The sequence below is a fragment of the Colius striatus genome, chromosome 10 (genome assembly GCF_028858725.1).
Source record: "Colius striatus isolate bColStr4 chromosome 10, bColStr4.1.hap1, whole genome shotgun sequence".
Lineage (NCBI taxonomy): Eukaryota > Metazoa > Chordata > Aves > Coliiformes > Coliidae > Colius > Colius striatus.
The window spans coordinates 22,037,152-22,058,613 of NC_084768.1; the positions used below are offsets into that span (position 1 = coordinate 22,037,152).

A 21,462-nucleotide genomic window follows, 5' to 3' on the forward strand; every position below is an offset into this window, starting at 1 on the left:
GACCAACCTCCACCTCACTACAATATCCTGTCATGAAGTTGCAGAGTGATCATGTCTCCCCTCAGCCTCCTCTTCTCTAGACTAAACACCCCCAGCCCCCTCAGCCGCTCCTCAGACCCTTCACCAACTTCATTGTCTGTCTTTGGACACACTCCAGCACCTCTATGTCCCTCTTGTTGTGTGGGGCCCATAACTGAACATAGCATTCAAAATGCAGCCTCATGAGCACTGAGTACAGGGGCACAATCACTGCGCTGTTCTTGCAGGCCACACTATTTTTGATACAGGCCAGAAAGCCATTGGCTTTCTTGGCCACCTGGGCACACTGCTGACTCATGTTCAGCTAGCTCACATGAACACCAAGTCTGCTATTTAGGATGTTTAGAAAACATACCTTCATGTACAGCAGTCCTAACTACTAACTGCTGCATACACAAACCCAAACCAAGTTGGACAATGGTGCTCATACTGAAAGCTATTGCTCTCGTTCAGTCCTGAGACATGCAAGCTGTTGGTTTCCTCTCACGCAGCTAACTATAAGGATTTTGTACCTTATTGGTAGATTCTGGTGGCTCATCTCGCTGTTCATGGTGTCGCTCTTGCTGCTCTCTAAGCTCTCTTTCCAGACGGCAGATTCGACCTTCATACTGTGATTTGAGTGCACTCATCCGCACCTCCAGTTCAGTCTTCTGCTCTTCTAATGAGCTGCTCTTTTGCTTCCACTCTTCGTTTTCTTTTGTTAGCTGCTCTTTTGTACCTAATTGAATAGGAAAGAATTCAGTCTTGCCACTGTAAAGCTGATTGCTAAGTCTCTGCATGCTGAATACTTGGGTGTTTTCAGAGGTTACTAAAGTATTTTGAAATCTTAAAAATGTGAAGCTGTCAAAAGAGCTCTTAGAGGTAATTTAACTTTCACAAGCCATTTTTCTATTTAATTGCAATGAAATACAAATAAAATAAAAAAAAATACATAATAGATATGAATAAACGATTAAATTAAGTAGTCACAAAAAAATCAAGTTGTTTTCAACAAGCTCTTACATTACCATTTCTCTCAACATCTATTAAAAACAGAGGAGGAAGGAGAGAACTACCCAAGTTGTTAGGAGGTGGTCAGCTCTAAGCACCAAAAGACTGTCCAAAACTACGCAAAACTTTTTACCTCCAGTGAACAGCTACTTATATGCTTTATCATCTCCTGAAGGAATTACGTTTTAAGTTCTAGAACAATTCCTGTAACATGAAATCTAGAAAAAAGTTTTAAGTAAGTGGTCATTCTTTCCCAAGCACCCCGTCTAAATGCTTTTCCACAGGAATAGTCAAAAACCCAGACAGGAGACACCTTAAGGACAGAAAAAAAATAATACCAGCTAGCTGTGCAATTTTCTGCTTGGCTGCAAGCAAAGTCTTCCTAGTTTTCTCTTCCTTCTCAGTGATCTGCTGCCTGAGCTGTTCTTCCTGTGTAGTCTTCTCTTGCAGGTCTTGATGAAAACGGGCAAGTTCTGATTGTAGCTGTGTTATCTGCTCCTGAAGATTTCGAACTTCGGTTTCCTTTTCTGTTACAGTCTAGAGAGAGAGACACTGTAACTGTTGGCCAGCTACTTTGGCAAATATATAGCCTATCACGTTCCAAGGACTTAGTATTAGCTGTCCACTGCTTTATGGTTAAAAGGCAATAGGAGAGTCCAGCCCTCTTTGAATTCAGTAAGTGAGAGAATAGCATTCTCTTTCTCATTTCAAGAAACAATGAGAGAGAAACTAGACACAAAGCTTAAAGTAGACTTAAGGTCCCTCTTTCCCAACAAGGCAGAGGTTCAAATAGGTCACTTTTATTTATGCGCATATATGCGGACATACAGAGAAGAATACCCTCATCTCTGCAGTTATGCATTTAAGATTGCAGCAGAGTACAGTACTCTGAAACTCTTGTTCTAGCCTTTTTCACTCTGTTCTTACCTTTTGTAGACTTTCAACCTGAGCCTCCAAAGCCTTTGTCTTCACTTCAGCTTGACTGAGAGCGTCTTTCAGATCTTGTACTTCCTGGACAGAAACCTTTTCTTCATGTTGTTCCGCAAAAGATTGAGTTGATGCTTCAGCAACCATCTGAAATATGTCAAGCGGTGTGAGGCAAAAGGGCACTATCTGATTAGAATGTCATTACTTTCAACTGTTAAACCAATTGTTTAAAAAATTCTGGGCAAAGCCCAGGAATTCTAATGAATGCAAAAGTTCCATTAACACTGCAAAACATTAACAACTCATGTTGTTTTCACAGATTTATTCATACAGTGTTATACTAAGGGAATGTGAAGTTCATGAGCTAGATTATACATGATGGTAGACGAAAACACTTTAATATATTTCTTTGTTTTCAAAGATACCTTATCATGCTGTGCCTTCAGCTCCTCATATTGAGTCTTGTACCGGCGCCCAATTTTCTTGACCTGTGTTATAGTTTTCACTTTTTCTTGTATGTCAGCCACTTTAGCATCTAGTTCTTTCTGCAAAGAGTCCTTTTCTGTTCTTATTTTAGTTACTTCATCCTTCAGGCTCTGAACAAGATTCTGGCTTGTAGTCAAGGACGCATTAGTTCTAAATAACAGGAGATAAAAGATGAAAATCAAACATTTGAAATAATCGATAATAAATTACCAACATTGCAATGTATTTAATATCACAGACATGATCTCTGGTGAACTGTTTTCTAGCATTTTGCAATACAAGTGAGTATTTGTAGAATTCAAATTATTCCACATTATTTTAGAATAAGTTCAGCTAAAAGACAGCTTCCGAAACAATTCTCACTTCATTTTATAGGCACATTACACACAGTTCCAGAATGGTGGGTGTTGGAAGAAATCTCTAGTGATCATACAGACCAACCCACTGCTAAAGCAGGTTCACGTCCACTGGGGTGCACAGGAACACATCCAGGTGTGTTTAGAAACCTGAAGAGAAGGAGACGCCACATCCTCCCTGGGCAGCCTGTGCCAGGGCTCCCTCACCTTAACAGCAAAGTTTTCTCTCATGTTCAAGTGGAACTTCCTGCGTTCTAGCTTGTGCCCGTTACCCCTTGTCCTGTCACTGGGCACCACAGAAAAAAAAAAAGACTGGCTCCATCCTCTTGACAACCACCTTCTAGGTATTTATAAACATGAATAAGGTCCCCTCTCAGTCTTCCCTTCTCCAGGCTACACAGCCTCAGGTCTCTGAGCCTTTCACTGTAACAGAGATGTTCTAGGTCCCCCCATTGTGGTAGTCTTATTATATACTATCAATCTACAGTAAGAATTAAAAGGATTTCATGAGGAAAAATAAGAAATTACACTTCCATACACAGCTTTAAAACATTTTGCTCTGTTGAAAACTTTTTACTAACTGACGTATACCATACCTGGCTATTTCTGCTTTAAGCCTGCCTGTTTCTTCACTCATTTGTTGTATACGCTTAGTATTTGCCTCCTTCTCTGAAAGCAGCTTCCGATACTCTTCGAGATCAGTGTCCTTCTGTTGACTCAGTAAATGCTGAAAAGTTGAGAAAACAGATTGCATGTTCTTAAGATACAGTTATATCTGGAAAATATCTTCAAATTAGAACTACTGCTTTCTGATTTGTAATCCCTATGAACTACAGTAGCCTATCTGAAGCTGCATTAAATCATGCTTTATAATTGAAGTACATTTCTTTCTTTGCTGATGTTTTGTAAGAAAACTGAAAACATTTGTCAGTGTTTTTTTGGTTTGTTCTTTTCCCCCCCTCAGCATCTGCATTAAAAATATGCAATTTCCACCTGAGTCCGGGCTTTCCAGCGTTTAACATCTTCTTCCAACAGCTTCTTCTCTGCCTGCAACATCCCACTTTTCTCACTCAGTTCAGCATTAGACTCTTGTAGAGGTAGAATGTCCGCCTCAAGCTTTCGTACCTGAGAAAACACATCTGGGGGTTAAACTCTTCGGATCTTTTGAGACTGAAGGAAATGGAATATGGTAGGCTTTGAACAAAGATAGGAAGAAGGACAGAGAGCACAAAATCAACACCCTTCAGAAGTCATGATACAGCTTCTTTTTCCAACTCTATGCCTTTCAGTGGCTACCTGTGGGCAGAGAGAAGGATGAAGAGCAAGAGGCACAATCCTACAGAAAGGAAAAAAAAATGGGCACAACTTAATCTTAGATCTCATGTGTTGTACTTAAGTACAGGAAACAGATTATTAATTACATATTGGAAGGTAAGTAATGCTGCACTGGATTCCATGAAAATAACTGGTATGTAGAAATGTGAAGAAGTGGTTATGTCCCTTTTATACTCTTATAAAACCTGTAACCTGCTTTATGTGTATTCTTGTGCTATCTTTCATTTACCTGTTGATAATACCCTTGTTACTGATACAACTCTAGTCAAGGATAAATGTTGATTTTCTTTCATTTAAATGAAACCGAACTTTAAACTTTCCAGTGTTCTAGGTGTATCAATCTCTTCTAAAATTCTAAATGGAAAGTTTCTTCATTTGTTTACGATGTAAAGGAATAATCACAATCTAAATCCTTTATTAGCTGGAATTAGCAACTCATCTGCCTGATTATCCAAAAAATTTACATGAACCTCAGTACTTACCTTTGCCTGAATTTGTTGTAGCTCTTGTTCCAGTCTCTCCTTCTCTTCTCTTAGCATCTTGTTGGTTTCTATCAGTACATTCATGGTCTCAGTTTTTTTCATTAGCTCTTCATGCTGTGCAATGGTTTTTGCTGTTACCTTTTGAAAAGATTTAACTCAGTTACTCGTTTTGCTTTTACATGTGTATATACTTACCTGGATCTTGCACAATATCACCTTGGAAAGATATCACATGTACATTCTGAACAAGTAAATATTGCTCCATAAATGGGAGAAAATTTGAGATAAATTAACTTTATTTTCCCTATGTATGTGATTTTAGAATTATCACATGGCTTCACAGGACTTGGAACAAGATCCTGCATGTGACTATATAGCAACTCCAATTTAAAAGTTCCCAATTCTTCCAAAACTTAATTTTTGGGCACAGGTAACAGAGTATAACACAGAGAACAGTACTCTCTTTTTATTTAAATCATAAGCAATAATATCCAACCATACCTGCACCTTCTCTCTCTCAGCATTCAGACTGTCCTGCAGTTCCTGGAGTTCCCTTTCCAAGTGCTCCACTCTCTGGCGGTAACGCAAACTCTCCACCTGGGCCACTTCAAATCTGGTTTCTGCAATCTCCTTTTCTCGACGTATAAATCTGCAGTGAGAAAATGAACACCACATCGCCTCAATGAAAATGCAAGACAAAACATTTTAAATTGAAGCTATCTTATGGTTCAAGGTCTGCTGAGTATAGAAATTGGTTAAGAAAGGTAAAAATAGAAATTGTAGATATTCTTGAAAATCTGCATAAAGCCCCCCCCAAAAAAACAAAGAGAAAGGAATCACCTCTATGAAACTTTCTTGCCAATCACAATTGCTAAAAACAGATCTAGCTTCCTTCCATAAGTGACTCAGTTTTTTCCTAGGAGTAGAATGAAATCTCCTCTATTAGTCACTGATGTAGAACAACCTACTACCTAGCAAAGAAGCGCTTACATTATATAAATTATCTGTCAGATGTGAAGTATTACAGAACTATTTGATTTGGCAACTAATTCATAACCACCAAGAGAAGGATGCCAGAGGTAAATTTACCTAAGAATTTCTAAAATCTGTTCCTGAGATTTGCCTTCCTCGTTGAGAGAAACATTCACAGCAGTTGGCACAGCTTCTTTCATAGAAGTTACCATCTTATCACTCAGACTTTCCAGCTGCTCATGTAATAATCGGTTTTGTTTTTCCAAGTCTTCACAACGGGATGCAAGTTTTGAAGCTTCATCCTACAACAAAATTGTTCAATGGCTGTGAATTCTGTGGCTGAATTTCTGTTAACTGTAAAAACCCACTGAAACCATAAAAAATAATCATACCTTGATCATTCTCTCTCTCTCTTCCCAGGAGGCTTTGCACTCTAACAATTCAGACTCAGCTTTCTGAGCAGTGTCCTCCAGCTGCTGCCTTACCGCTGCATTCTTGGCAACTTGATCTTTAATAGCCTGTAATGCTTCAACATCAGCAGCATGAAGCATTAATTCCCGTTCATATTTATTTTGAGCTTCAGAAGCCATCTTTGCCTGCAGAAAAATATAAAAAAATATTCTGTTTAATGCTACATATTCGATAAATACAAAGAGATTCACAAATTCTAACAAATTCAGTGAGCACTAATGAAACTGGCCAAAACCTATCAATTCTCATGTACCAAAAAAACTGGTAAGCCTGGACCAGTTTTCTCAAAGCAATTATTAAGAAAAACCTGAATTTGCAATAATTTTCTCTGTGTGACTAGCAGGAGGACATGCTATCTAAGGCTACTCTACAATCAAACCTCTTGCTGTAAATTCTGCAGATAACAGCGGGTATTAGTCTAAGATTATCCACTGGTTACTGCTACATGTGAATGGGCCAAGATGTTTACTGGGTGAGGTTAAAAAGCTAAGGACACTCTATGGTCAGAGTATTAGCTGACAAAAAATAAAAAGGGAAATGCTTGTCTACTAGATTTTGGGTTGGATTAAACAACAGCCAAAAAGTTTTTCTGTATTCACAGTTGCTAGAATTTTCCCCTGCAGAGAAGCAGATTCTCTTCAAACTCAGTTGGTAACAAGACAATCTTATCAGGTGCTGCTAAATATCATATTGTCTCATAATTTTAAAAGATGACAATTGTGTTTTGTGTTAGAAACATTTTCCCCATTGTCCTGTGAGAATGTGGCTTCCTTTTTTGCTCTCCCCGCAGGAGGGGAGTTAATTACACTCTGGAATATTTTTTTTTTTTAATAATGAAACTGACCTTAGAAACAGTAATTGGTTGCATCTTCTGTTGTTTTCTTAACCATCACAGAAACTGTGCTTGCAGCACAAATTTACCTTCCAAGTCAGTTTAGTTGGTTTTACCACATTGTTTGATCAGGCAGAAACATGAGCCATTAAATAAACAGCTATTCACAAGGAGAGAAAGTGCTCCTACAGTTCTTTTCTCACCTCCACAAGTCTGTGATTAGCAGTGTTAACTTCAAATAATGTTTGGAATTCAATTGAGACCCAACAACATTGTTTGCTACCTCTGGCTAAAATAGGCAAATACTACAAACATACTTGTTCCTGGCAGTCACGTCTGGCTTGTTGCTCATTATTCAGAGCTGTGCTGGCTCTCTGAAGAGCTTCCTGAACTTCTGATTGTACAGTTGACAGACTCTTCTTTAGTTCTGATAGCTGCAGTGATGGAGGAGGGAGAACAACAACAACAACAAAATAAAATAAGAACAAAACTAAGACGAAATGGCCAAGTATTTTACAGAGTATTGAACACAGCAAGGTTTTGAATGCAGGCAGTCAACAAATAATGTAGAACTAAAGAGTGGTTATTATGATCTTAAAAAAAATACTGCTTCTCATCTAAAAATAAAAACTTTCAAGTTTTTGACTTACTAAATATACAGTTTTCTTGTGAAAAATATATTACTGTTCTTTCAGAGTTAGGCCTGCAGTAACTCTAGCTGCTCTCATCTTTCAAGCTCAGTAAAAGCCCAAATATAAACAAGACAAAGGCACAGACTACTCTGTGTTCAAAAAGATGTGCATGCTACTAATCTGGGGGTTGGTTCATGTTCTAAAAAGCATTTTCTGAAACTTTTCACAAACTTTCACTCACGTTTTTCTACAATCTGCTCAAAGTTCAGGAAGATAGAGTCGGCTTTAAATACACAATCACCCTAATAAAGCAATAAGGTTAATATACTATTCCTGTTTGGAAACCTCTTACAAATTTAGTTAGCATTTTGTACGTCCTAAAAGATTTAGTATTGGACAGTAGCATACTATGAAAACAAACTGAAATTTAGGGGACTATGTAAAAGCACATTCTTGGGGACTCTGTACCAGACAGTTCACAGGGGGCATTCAGTGCATACCTGTTGTTCCATACTCTCCACAGCTTTACGCTTCTCCTCTTGCAGTTCTTGCTTTTCTTTCTCTGATTCCATCAACTTCTTTTCTAGCTGTGCTTGATACTCTGAAGTCTCCTTCAGACGAGCTTCAACTGTTGCACGAACTTCCTCTGTCACCTTCATTAAAATCCACCAGAAGAGATCAATATATTTTTCATTTAACATGGTATTCTGACATTAAATCAGTATTTCTTTAACAATTTAAAGCCAGAATAGATGTTCCTAGCATCTCATTTAGAACACCACTGAAAACGTGGAGAGCACTGTTTTTTTCCTTTTTTCCCCCCTCAAAGCTGCAATACTTCATGAAGACTTCAAAAAAAAACTTTAAGCCATTGCACTCAAAGAGCAAAGTGCCAGGATATCTTTTTTATTACACAGTAGAATCTTCAATATTGTTAAAGTATATCAAGTAATAATGTAGTTTTTACAGGTACAGAACAGAGAACTTGAGATACCAGACAAACTGTACTCCCATCATCTACCGATTCTGAAACTCCAGTAGAAACTGAGAATTCCTTTCTTCAATCTATCTGATTTTGACACAGAGAACAGCCTGGAAGAACAGGCTCCATTTGCCATTATTGCACGGTATGACAAATTAAATGGAAAGTCCTTCTTAAGCTTTCCCAATGAATGGCACATGCAGTGTTCTTTCGCACCATGGAAAACCTTACTGATGCAGGTGGTGCATGTTTAATGGGTTTTGACTGAAAGCTAATGACAAGATCACAGGGGTATAAGGGAGTGTTTTTAAAAATTAATCCCCCTCTTTTAAAGGAGGATATTGGCAGAATTCAGCCTGGACACAAATTTACAACTGAACATTTTAAAAACATGCCGCAGATATTTCAACAATTTAAAGTGGTTCTGATTAAACCACAGAAAATACGCTGTTACTGTATTATATTCTAATGTCTTCTAAACTTGTAATTCTGCTCATAATCCTACAGATTGGAACGTACTGTAGTACAACGAAAAAAAACAATCTTGCATTTTGTTTGTTTTGCTCTAATAATAAAATGGTAAGTAACTACTTACTTGTTTTTCCTTATTAAGGGATTCCTCTAGACTGAGAACCATGGCCCTGTACTGTTCCACATTACTAGAACTAGTCTTGAGTCTTTCTCTTAGGTCATTAACTTGTTCGTCAGCTTGTCTTAGACGACTTACAAGATCATCTACATCTTCATTTGTATTAGGTTGACCTATAATATCAGATAACATTTGTTAACCAATGAAGTTTCATTCAGGTTTTTGAAATGACTGTTCTGTTGAAAACTGAAGACTTCTTACAGTAATAACATGGAAAAAATCCCAAAACATTGTCAATTCCAACAAAAAAGGCTATTTAAAGATAAATAATTTAATAGATTTAAGTTCCTTCAAATAAAAATAAAAGCGATCCTTTCTGAGGCTTTGCTTTATTTTCCTCCTTTGTCAAAAGCTGCTTGGATATTAATTTTACTTTATCAAATCATTCTGGTCAATATGTGACTATAATTACAAGGAAGTATAAGTATTGTCCTCCTATGATGAATTTTACCATTATGCAGACAGCAATGTTTCACACAAAGAGAAATTCAATGTAGAAAAACATCTTACCTTTCCCTGGAACCCTCTGTGATGACTGGGATGCTAGCTGAGCCTCTGTATTGTTAAGCTGCTGTTTCAACATTGCAGTTTCTTTCTGGGCATTCTTTAAAAGTTCCTTTGTGTTAATGTGACGGTTTGTCTCAGTCTCAAGTTGCCTCTTAAGATCCAGAATATGAACCTGAAAACACAAGCCTCTTAAAGTTTCAATTATTCACAAATAATTAAAGACCAAATATGTTTATAAGTTTCACTTATGAAAAGCAATGCACTATAAGCTGGCAGAAGCTCTTTGTTTTCACTTAATCAAGTTTATAATATTTATAATTATACTCACCTCTTGATTTTTAGTAAGGGAATGTCTTTGTTCCACCTCATTTTCTAGTTTCTTCTTGAGCTGAGATATTTCGCGCTCTAGCTTTTCTATCTGATTATTTAGTCTTTGTTTTGTTTCTGTCTCAGACCTCTCCAGTATTCCCTGATAAAAAAGCGTAACACATTTTGGTTACAACACACTTCACTAATTTTGTTGTTAATTACTGCAGCACTTCACAACACTGCTCCCATCCACAGGAAAGCAAGTGGGAAAGCAATACTGCAGGGATCAAACAATAACTGGTAGGTACAGAAAACTGTGACAAGTCTCACTTGAATGATTTTGAAAGATTTTTTGCAAGATTTTTCTAATAATATTGACATGGTAAATGTCTTATCTCTGCAGTCTAATTCTGGGGATTAGAAAACCTCAGAAGATCTACTACAGAAATAGAATTCAGTCACATGATAAAATGTGCAATCTTAAATAGTTATACTTCAAGAGTCAATGTACATTACAACAGAAGATATAAAAATATAAATGTAAATACACCTTAAAACAATAGTAAAAGAAACTACCAAAGCAGGCACTGGTAACTTTTACTATCATAAAAATTAACATGGAATTTTCTTCCTTTCACTTTGTTCATGTGGTTCTTTCCCCATTTTATTGTGAAAACTCTTCTTATCAAGATTTTCAGGACTTTGCCCAGATAAATAACAGTATTTAGGACACAGATAAAACTTGCTTAAACAAGTTGCTCAGTGTCAACTTGTAACAAAAAAAGATCCGCTTTAAGACCTTCTCTCATGTCTTACTTGATTCCATTGGCTATTTACTGAAAACTCTGAAAGACAGACTGCATTTGGACATAAGAATAACACCACATACCTGAATAGTTCGCAAATTAGTAAGCAGCAAGTTCTGTCCTCTTTGTTCAACTAGTAAAGATTCACGTTGCTGAGTCAAACGCATATCTGACATCTTCAAGATATCCTTCTCTTTTTTCAAGTTTTCCGCTCTCACCTTTAAGGCAGCAAAGAATACCAAGAACATGGTCACCCATCTCAAATCTGTCCAGCAATTTTAGTGCTATTTTTATGGTAAGTTAAAAGCTCTTTAAAAAAAAAAAAAAAAAAATCTTAAAATTAGAGATCATAACCTAATGAAAATTAGCCCAAGATTAGTAAGAACAAACTATTTGACTACTCACATTTTGTTTTCTCTACAAATAGAAACACTTTCAGAATGTTGTTCCATCTTCACTTGACACTTGAGATAGTTTGTGGAATGTTACCAAATATACATGCACAAAAAATTTTAACAATTGACTAGCTGACACATGCAAAATCCACACATTCAAGTTCTGACAGCTTTCAAGGTGATGATAAAAATCTTGTGCTACCTCGGACTATCTAGCAGTATAATGCACCGTACTACTAACCTCTGCCACTGCCAGTTTTTCATTAGCTCCCCTCAGGTCTTGAGTCATAGTGTTAATTATCTGCTCTTGCTTCTGAGTTGTTGCTGTGAGTTTCTGGGTTCTTTCATGCAGAGATGTTATTTCTCGACGATAGCCTTCAACATTATCCTGCAGCATTTCATAACTTCAAATGGAACAACAAAGTAAATTATGTGCCACATTAAATTGTTTAATTGCAAGAGGTGTATGTACACAGCTACATACTTCCTGTTCTTTCACATAAGTTTCTACATGTGGCCCACTTAACTACAAGGCACATCCTATTTCCTTTTTGTTCTTTAACAGAATAGACAAGATGAACATTTATCTGTCGACTCTTCCTCAGTAAACGACACCAAGCATTCAATAATGTACTATTGACAGAGAAGACACACAGGCAATGAAATTAATGTGATTTACCGTTTGGAGGCAAACTCCAGCTGCGTAGATATCTTTGCATTTTGTGACCTCAAGTCTGTGACCTGCTCCTGAAGCTTTTCATTCTGTTCATTCAATAACTTGTCATTCTCTGCCTTTTCTTTTTTATAGTTCTCAAAAACTTCCTGCAACTATATCAAAGAAAAGACATTAGAGTTCTTACAAGACTAAAAAGAAACAGTGATAGCTGTCTACAGTGTTTATTGAAAAATATACCTGCTTAAGTGCAGCCTTAGCTTCCACAGTCTCCATGGACTCAGTCATTGACACTGGAGCAGGAGTTGACATGGCCTGAGGTAAACTTGGGCGCTTTGGAGTAGATGTAAGAGAAATCTCCTCTGGTAACATACCTGAAGCTTAAAAAAGTCAACACTTGAATGAAAGCTTGTCAAAGCAAAAGATCGTATAATCACACCAAAATATAGCTAAACCGAAAAATATATTGCTAGAAAAACCTTGGCATCTCCCAAGCAACTCAGTCTTTGTATCTCCAACATGCTACAAGAACACATATAGTCACTACTACGTGTCAGTTATTACATAGCAAGTTATTAATACTATAAAGACAAATCACATGTCTAAATCCAAATTTAGTATCTTAAATAACATTAACACCATTACAGCACCATGACTGAGAATTCATAACAAATGACAGGTACATTTTTTTAATGGTGAAGCTTACCTTGCAAAGGAATGATAGCTCCTGTGGTCTGTGCCAACAATATGCGGAACATGTCACGCTGACGAACTATAGACTCCACAAGCTGCAACTGATGATGACGTGATTCACGCAGCTTTTCTAGCTCATTGAGAGCTTCCTCAAGCTGACTCTGAAGCTCTGAAATTCTGAAGCCAACAAAAACTGTTTTTCAGTAACATACGCAGCAAGGCACGCCAAGATGATACAACCCTTACATTTTGCCACAAGTCCTTCAGCGTACATTTATTGCATCTTTGAAAGTTAAGCACCACCTTGTTTTTTGAATAGACTTGGAGGAAGATTGGCCTTAGGGCTTGTCATTTTGTAGTTTACAAAGTAGGCCCCTTCCAAGAAAAACGGGAGAGAGGAAATCCTATTTATGTGAAAAAATTCAGTCAGTAGCATGAGCAGAGAATTAGGCTAAGAACTTCTAATACAGAACTACATTATTTTTGGGCTTTGCAGTGAATGAATTAGATATGCACAAACTCAAGTTTTTTGTTCAGCTAATGGGAATGAAAATATCTTTTTTTTTTGAAAAACAACTCTCTTTTGTCAAATCACATTCATCAAAAGACCAACAATTACTGTTACTTTGGATTTTGATGAGGGGACCTATTACAAGATATAAAACTATAAAGCCATTTTAATCTAAACCTAGAGATAATGTTGCTTAACAACAACTTGCCTTTATGAACTACATATCTGTCCATGAGCATCTGTATACTCACATGTGCATATATCTTTAACAATCAGAAGCAAAAAAATGAAAAGTGCTTCAATAAATCCCTGTCACTACTTAGCAGAAACAATTTACCAGGAGAAACTGATAACTAACTTAGTTGATGTTGTTTCTTGCTCCTCTTTTTCTCTAGCCTCTCCCAGCTCTCGAAGAGCCACCAAGAGACGCTGATTCTGCTGCTGAAGCTCTTCAATATTTCTGTAAGAGACTAAATGCTGAGATATCACTTCAGAAGAGCTGCTGATGTCAGCGGAGCTCACTTCTTCATCACGAATCACATGGTTTCCTCTAGCTTCTTCAAGTTCCATTAAAAGCACACGAATCTGAAAGAGAATATTCTAGTGTAAGATTTAAAGAGCTCACTCAGAAAAACAGTATATTAGAAATAAATTACTTGGACATTAAGCATTTTTCTCCTACAATATACAAACAATAAATCCATGTAAGACAATTATAGAAAAGCAGATTAACAGAAGGAAACTACATGAAAGTCAGAAGGAGACAGTCTGTATTTGGTTTTGTGAACAGACCACAGGACATTCCAATCAGAAAAAGAAGTTATGGGAGTTTTCCATGCCAGAGGTTTAACATTATGCTAAAGCAGTATCATTTCTAGCCAGCTAATCTTATTCCAATACTGTATGCAGAAATGTAAGTACCATGTTGTCCTAAGGAGAAGCTTTTAACATAACTATGGCTCTTATAACAATCTAAGTCTACATGACTATGGCTGAACATAACCGCCAAGTAAACTTTGGCAATACAGCGCCATACTAAGAAATAAATTGTAAACAGTACATTTAATCACAGTAATGTTTGTTCTACCTGCTGTGAAAGATCTTTTACTTGTACTTCCAGCCTCTGGTTTTCTCTTTCAAGCAAAGAAGCATTCTTATTGGCTTTATCAGCATCCTCTTGCAATCGTTGGATTTCCTGCAAGCACACAAACATTAGGAACACATAGAAGTTCAGCTCAGATACATTCCTTTCCAGAAAGATAACGTCATGCAGAAACATACCTTGTGAATCAAACTGCTCTTTACTACCTTAAAGCTTGGTCTAAAGGTTAAACTCTACATATTTAGGAATCAAGACATGCTCTTTCTTGATGTATTAGTGTAGGTATTAAAACTAATAGAAAGTGAGCATCAAAGTCCAATTTTATTTCTTAAAATTGCCAAAAACTGGAGTTTTTTTATAATGAATTCTACTCTCAGAAAATCAGAGATTTTTAGTCACCACTAGAGAAACCTCTGAAAAATGCTGGTCCTCAAAAATACTTTCAACAGTCTGGTATATTGCAATCTAGAAAGTTCAACAGGTATTTTCCCACAATAGAAGCTGACCGGAAGATCCATTTTATATATTTACTAACAGATATTAGGATTAAGACATTATAAAGCTTTTTTTTTTTTTCCATAAATTCACATGCGTTTTTATCTTACACTGACCTTCATAGCTTGTTCAAGCTTTGCAGACAGACTAGCAACAGCTTTTTGGGAACGTTCAAATTCTTCACGCTGACGTTTTAAGATCGGTGCTTTGGCTTCTACTTCTTGCACAATTTCATCCAAATATTTATTGATTCTCTTATTCTCCAGCTTTTCCAAAAGCAACTGATCCTGAGTTTCTACATATGCATTGTATAGCTGCAACAAAAGATTTTTTCTTTGTTTTTTGATACATCTGGACAGACCTCTTAAAAAAGAGCCTCTGGTAATTACACAATTCATACCTTGATGTAGTATAATTTTATACAACTCAAAATTAGTTAAATCAGAGAAATAAGTTAGATTTTCAAAACAATGTGTTTTTAGGACTCATACAATGGCAAAGCAGTTATCCCTATTAATTTGAAAATGGCAAACTGTATGCAATAGAAAGATTCTACATAAAAAGGACTAATCTTAAGCAAGTTTAAGGTAATAAAAATACAAAAACTAGTATCACTAAAGAAAGCAGCAAGCACAATTTAAAGACAGCAATTTAATGGCTGGGTAAAATGACTAAAACAAAATTAAAATACAAATTGTATAAACAGAAGTGTTAAAAACCCCTAGAATATGTGTAAGTTACCCTTATGGGGTTTCATTTGCCAGTATAAACCAAATGTACAGCTGTAAGTACAGATTTTAAAATTATGTAAATATTAAAAAAAGGCTTCTGTCAAATATGTGAAAAGAAAATAAGTTTATGTGCACAAAAAAAACCCCAGGAGAACTCAAAGATCCTACAGCTGTTTTGATCTACTAAAGAAAAATTGTAAAGTATGTAAAAAATGATCCAAATAACTTAGCTAGTGAAGACTGCCTCTGCAGCATGAAGAGATACCACTGACTTCAGTCAGGCTTTAGACCAAATGGATGAAGTCTGCACCCTAACATCAATAGAATAGCACATCTGTTCTTATTTCAAGCGTCTTGAAGCTGAAAAGGTTTCTCTCACCTCAGTTAATTTCATTCCAGGCTTGACTACTTTAGCCACTGCTGCAGCAGTGGGAGACATAGCTGCCAGTTCCTCCTCAGACAGTATAGCTCCTGAAGACATAATTCCACCAATTACCATTAAAAAGCTACAATAATCCCCATCATTAACATTCTTTATTAATATAAAGTACATCTTCATACACCTTTGTGCTTTATAACTATTGTATTTTAAATTACTATCTTAAGCCCTTAAAGTTACTGGTTTAAGATTTTCCTGTAATCTCTACTATACATACACATGTGCAACTGATTAGTATTGTATACAATGCTCGATGTCATACGTTACCAACACTTCTGACTAGTTTAACTTGCAATGATGAAAAGCTTTTGCTATTAGACTCTTAATATTCAGTTAATTTCTGAATGTAAGCAATTGAAATAGCTGGAGCAAAGCTTAACATCAGATTTCTTAGCAAATTACCAAAGGGCCAGAGTGGCAGTGCATTGTTTTACTTGCATTAAACCAACACAGGGATATAGCAAACGTAATTCATGCCCCCTGTTCCCTCCTGCTCTGCTCTCTCTTTCCTTTTGAAATTACTCATATGTAGCAAATAAACTATTCTTTTAAATAGTTTAATACTGCGTAAAATATAATGTTAAACAGAAATTTAAGGGCAGAGGTTTGTTTTCTGTTGTCTTTTGTATTTTAAAGAGGAAAATAAGGACAGTTTATCATCTGCAGTTCCCTCTTCTGGAAAACATTAAATGAGTGACGATTCAGACAAAAGGAAATATTTCCTCTCCCTTTTCTCTGAAAGAGTAAGTCATGTTAAAAAAAGAACTTCAAATAAGATTTCAATAGAAGCGCATCTTCTGGTGGGGAAAAAAAAAGTACATATTTTCACATACATAAAGACACATGAAAAAGCTTTTTTTAAATTCATTATGATAAATGACCTAAGATTAATTAAGATTAATGCACTTACTTCCTATAGAAATTCAGCACGGTATTTTCACACAAGAGAATAGAAAGCCTGAGGCTTTATGTGTTCTACTTCCCAGTGTTATCCCTACCTTTGCGCTTTGTAGCGGACAATAAATCATTTGCATTCTCCAGCTCCTTCTCCAGTTTACTGATCTTCTCTCTTAGTTCTTTTTCCATTACAGCTTTTGACTCTTCCATCTCAGCCAAATGTTCTTGGGTTGCTTTATTAGCTAAAATTGAATCAGACAAGCCGTTTGCTGTGTTGTGGTTGTTTTTACTTCTTTTATAAAGGTCCAAAATTGCATTTGTACCTTAAATTTTACTCTGAATGACCTACAAAAGCAGATCAAGGTCAAGTTGGAGGGGGCTTTGAGCGACCTAGTCTAGTGGAAGGTGTCCCTGTCCATGGCAGGAGGGTTGGACTAGATGATCTTCAAGGTCCCTTCCAATTCAAACTACTCCATGACTCCAGAGAGAGTAAGCTCATGCTGATAAAAAAATTCAGCAGCATTTTCCTTCGAGGAGCAGGGAGTTGGGACTTGATAATCCTTATGGGTTCCTTCCAAATCCAGATCTATGACTCTTCTGTGATTCTCTGACAGAAGTATGAACTACTGCCTATCACCTTTGCTTAGAAGGGGGTTAAAACATGAACTGTCCGTTTATTGGTGAAAAGGAATGTAAAACAAGGACATAAAATTTTGTCTTGCAAAATCAGATCCTTTAATCAATATTCAAAATAAAATTCCAGGTAAATTCAACTAGTCAGGTATTTTTTTTGGCACAAAATTACTTATGTTTGCATCATCCCAAAAGCCTAATGAAGTTCCCTTCATAAAGGCTCAATAGCTATTTTTCAGTGCATGCAGATAGTTTCAAAGGAATGCAACTGTTCTGCTCCACCAGACATTTCTCACAGCTTACCTTCACCTGCTTCCTTGAGGAGCTTGTGCAGCTCTTCCACTGCTCCCGTCAGTTCATTGCTTTTTGCCTCCGAGTCATCAGCAGCACTCTAAATAAAAACATTTTATTTAATCTCTTAGTACACAGCAAGGGCTATATGACAAATCAAAATAAAAACGGAGATCTCACAAGTGCAAGACTGTACAATACTTCAGCAATTCTGCAAGAGGTAACTGAAATAAGGTTGATTCAATTCTTGCTAATCAGTGAAGTCTCAGAATAGGCTCCCAAGGGAGGGTACGCAATCCCAATGTTTAAAATGTCAGGTCAGACAAATATGTCAACAGTTAGAATTACATAGCAAACCCTATGTTAAGCTGAAAACAAACCTTTAAGTCTCTTCAAATCAATGATTCTATAATAAAGGGATGAATGAATAGGAATAAAGAAAACAAAATAAAACCAAATTAGATGGTCAAAAGTAATGCATTATGCTCCAGACAAGTTCACGATGGACTTCTGTGCAATGAAAGGGCATCAGTTTACACCTCATGAAAGCATTAAGGCAGAATGGAAGTGGGGCAGAATGTTTATGTTAGTATCTGTGCAAGGAAATTCAGGAAACAGAACCAATTAATCTGTGAATCTAATATGCATAACAAGACATTCATCTGTGTCTTAATCGGATCACTAACACTTGCAGTCTTATTTGAAAGGAACTTCTAACCAAACTCAGAAATATCTCTAATGTAGTCATAAGACATCACAGAATGGTAAGGATTGGAAGGGATCTCTAGAGACCATCCAGTCTAACCCCCCTGCTCAAGCAGGTCCACCTAGATCAGGTCACACAGGAACACGTCCACGCGGGTTTTGAAAACATCCAGAGAAGGAGACTCCACACCTTCTCTGGACAGCCTGTGCCAGAGCTCCCTCACCTCAAAAGTGAAATAGTATCATCACACTGAGCATAAAATAACTATTTTAACCTGTTTTACTTAAATCTACAAGCCAATTCAAACAATGTAAGATTTCACACACCAAGACAGCAGCAAATAAAACAATGTTTTGGGAATTTCACAATGTTTTCCCCACACTTTGAGGGAAAAAAAACCCACCCCAAATTGGCCTGTATGACATTTAACACTAAGTTTTACCCCCAGGTAATACTAATATACACTGATAAAAAAATAGACTCACCTTATACAAATTAGATAATTTTATGTGGGCATTCAGTTCATTGTGGAATCTTTCCTCCATACTAGCTTGCTGTTCTTTTCCCTAGTAAATTAAAGAAGAGACAGAGTGGAGGAGCATTTCACTACTTCCATTTCACACATTTTCATAGAATCATAGAATGGTCAGCGTTGGAAGGGACCTTTAGAGATCATCTAGTCCAATTCCCCTGCAGAAGCAGGTTCACCTAGATCAGGTCGCATAGGAACATTTCCAGGCAGGTCTTGAAGACCTCCAAGGAAGGAGACTCCACAACCCCACTGGGCAGCCTGTGCCAGGGCTCCGTCACTCTTACAGTGAAATAGTTTTTTCTTATGTTTAAGTGGAACTTTTTGAGTTCCAGCTTCATCCCATTACCCCTTGTCCTGTTACTATCTACTATAGAAAAGAGGCATGTCCCAACCTCCTGACACCCACCCTTTAGATATTTATAAATGTTAATAACATCACCCCTCAATCTCCTCTTCTCCAGACTAAACAGTCCCAGCTCCTGCAGCCTTTCCTCGTATGAAAGATGTTCTATACCCTTGATCATCTTGGCGGTCCTGTGCTGGACTCTCTCCAGCAGCTCCCTGTCCCTCTTGAGCTGAGGAGCCCAGAAATGGACACAGGACTCCAATGAGGCCTCACCAGGGCAGAGTAGAGGGGGAGAAGAACCTCCCTTGACCTGCTGGCCACACTCTTCTTGATGCATCCCAGGATGCCATTGGCCGCCTCGGCCACGAGGGCACATTGCTGGCTCATATTTAGTTTATTATCAATCAGGACTCCCAGGTCTCTCTCTCCAGAGCTGCTTTTCAGCAGTTCGACCCCCAGCCTATACTGGTGCATGGGGTTGTTCCCTCCCAAGAACAACCTGTTGTTTAAGCTGAGAAGAATGTTGATAAAAGGGATGTTTTGGTTGTTGTTGAGCAGTGCTTACACAGCATCAAGGCTATTTCTGCTTCTCACCCTGCCCTGCTAGTGAGTGGACTGGGGGTGCACAAGAAGCCTGTGGAGAGCACAGCCTGGACAGCTGACCAGAAATAGCCAGGACGTTCCATATCAGAGAACATCATACTTGGTATACCAACTGGAAGGAAATGGTGAGAAGAGGTGGATGGCTGCTCAGGCATGGGTTGTCAGTGGGTGGGGAGCAACTGCATTGTACATTACTTCTTTTGGTTGGGTTTGGTTTTTTTCTCTCCTTGTGTTTTATTTCTCTGTTATATTATTACTACTACTATCATTATTATTTTAATATTACATTTTCTTTCATTTTAAGTATTTGGCAGCTCTTATCTCAGCTCCTGAGTTTTAGGATTTTTTTTTAATGATTCTCTTCCCCTTTACAGTGGAGGGCACAGTGTGAATAAGCTTAGTTGCTGGCTGGGGTTAAACCACAACAAAAAGCTAGCTAACTAGAGCTCTATTAAAAACTAGTCAACTGTTGACTATGTAATTACGAACAAACATGTCAAGCCATTGTCATTGACTACTTTGTATTTTGGTTTTTAATTTGTAGAAGCAACTGTAATGCTGTTTCACATAGATTTCAAGTTGCCTTACCTCCTTCAGTTTACTCAGAAGGTCTTCTACGTGCTTCTGAAGATTTTCATTTGACTGTTTTAAGCTATTTACCTGTTCCTCCATTCGGGAAACCTGTTCCAAGAAGAAATGAGAACATCATGTATAAATTTGTCTTTCCAGTCCGGTTTATTTGGGAAAACACCCATCTCATGGTGTTTTTACTTTAAACCTCCCACCAAAGTTCCAGAAAAAGCATAAATGGCTACTTCTTCCAGCAGTCTTCTACCCTTCTCCTTATGAAGAACTGTATTCCTATATATTTTAATAGTAATACACCACTAATACCTTTGTTATCAGTGACTCCAAAATTTCTAGTTTATAATTAATATCTTACATTTTTTAGAAAATGGTAACTATAGGTACTCCTTAAAAATCACAAGTTAGAAGAAAGAACACCTCCTAATTAACTGCAAAACACACTTACAAAAAACTCAAATACAGTATTACAATACTTGGTCTTGTAATCAAGATGTAAAATTTATAAGAAACAACGGCAAAAGCACTCCGTAATTACACTACCTCCTCCTTCTTGTTCTCCAGATTACATTTAAGCTCCAAGATTTCATTGCCTTTCTCCCTGGCAGTATGTAGAAGTTCATCTGTTTTGGCTTTTAATTCAGCATTCAGCCACGTGTTTTGGTTCTGCAGTAGTTCTTTTTCTTGCTCTAACCTTTTTTCACGGAACTAAAAAGAAAGTTGCATTATCATAATTGTAGTGGTCCCACAGAAAATAAAGCAACTAATCGAAGCACTATGATCAGAGGAGGAAGACCAAAAACATACTCTATTTTGGTAAATGGTACCAAATGACAGGCAGTGTTCTTTATTACATTTGTAATATTAACTTCCTAGTGTGAAACTACAAGAACTTCTTGAAACTTGAGGTAGTTTCCTCAACATATATTAGCTGGGAACTTGAGCTAGATTAATATCTAATTAAATATAATAAATTAAAGGTATCGTAGTTTTCCTCCTCTTTCTGCATTTCTTCCTCTCTTCCAGCTCTCCATGGAGTTTATTCTGCCCCACAA

General features: G+C 37.1%; 1 protein-coding gene across 4 annotated transcripts in view; it reads right to left on the bottom strand.

Annotated features, from left to right (window-relative positions):
- Window positions 1–21,462, bottom strand: part of TPR (translocated promoter region, nuclear basket protein) — a 40,814-nt gene that overhangs the window by 14,541 nt on the left and 4,811 nt on the right. For 3 of the 4 annotated variants that reach the window (XM_062003194.1, XM_062003193.1, XM_062003191.1), the window contains exons 6-34: window positions 20,951–21,115; window positions 20,411–20,503; window positions 18,827–18,907; window positions 17,648–17,735; window positions 16,813–16,953; window positions 15,755–15,846; window positions 14,761–14,958; window positions 14,135–14,242; window positions 13,406–13,632; window positions 12,550–12,713; window positions 12,084–12,223; window positions 11,850–11,998; window positions 11,412–11,574; window positions 10,859–10,993; window positions 9,989–10,129; window positions 9,664–9,832; window positions 9,100–9,266; window positions 8,023–8,175; window positions 7,208–7,324; window positions 5,980–6,183; window positions 5,705–5,889; window positions 5,117–5,264; window positions 4,616–4,753; window positions 3,792–3,923; window positions 3,395–3,525; window positions 2,382–2,592; window positions 1,957–2,103; window positions 1,368–1,566; window positions 552–757 (exon numbers count right to left, since the gene is read on the bottom strand). In XM_062003194.1, the coding sequence (XP_061859178.1) occupies window positions 552–757; window positions 1,368–1,566; window positions 1,957–2,103; window positions 2,382–2,592; window positions 3,395–3,525; window positions 3,792–3,923; window positions 4,616–4,753; window positions 5,117–5,264; window positions 5,705–5,889; window positions 5,980–6,183; window positions 7,208–7,324; window positions 8,023–8,175; window positions 9,100–9,266; window positions 9,664–9,832; window positions 9,989–10,129; window positions 10,859–10,993; window positions 11,412–11,574; window positions 11,850–11,998; window positions 12,084–12,223; window positions 12,550–12,713; window positions 13,406–13,632; window positions 14,135–14,242; window positions 14,761–14,958; window positions 15,755–15,846; window positions 16,813–16,953; window positions 17,648–17,735; window positions 18,827–18,907; window positions 20,411–20,503; window positions 20,951–21,115 (4,392 nt within the window). The remainder of the gene's footprint in view (window positions 1–551; window positions 758–1,367; window positions 1,567–1,956; window positions 2,104–2,381; window positions 2,593–3,394; window positions 3,526–3,791; window positions 3,924–4,615; window positions 4,754–5,116; window positions 5,265–5,704; window positions 5,890–5,979; window positions 6,184–7,207; window positions 7,325–8,022; window positions 8,176–9,099; window positions 9,267–9,663; window positions 9,833–9,988; window positions 10,130–10,858; window positions 10,994–11,411; window positions 11,575–11,849; window positions 11,999–12,083; window positions 12,224–12,549; window positions 12,714–13,405; window positions 13,633–14,134; window positions 14,243–14,760; window positions 14,959–15,754; window positions 15,847–16,812; window positions 16,954–17,647; window positions 17,736–18,826; window positions 18,908–20,410; window positions 20,504–20,950; window positions 21,116–21,462) is intronic. The other variant, XM_062003192.1, reaches the window with a different exon arrangement.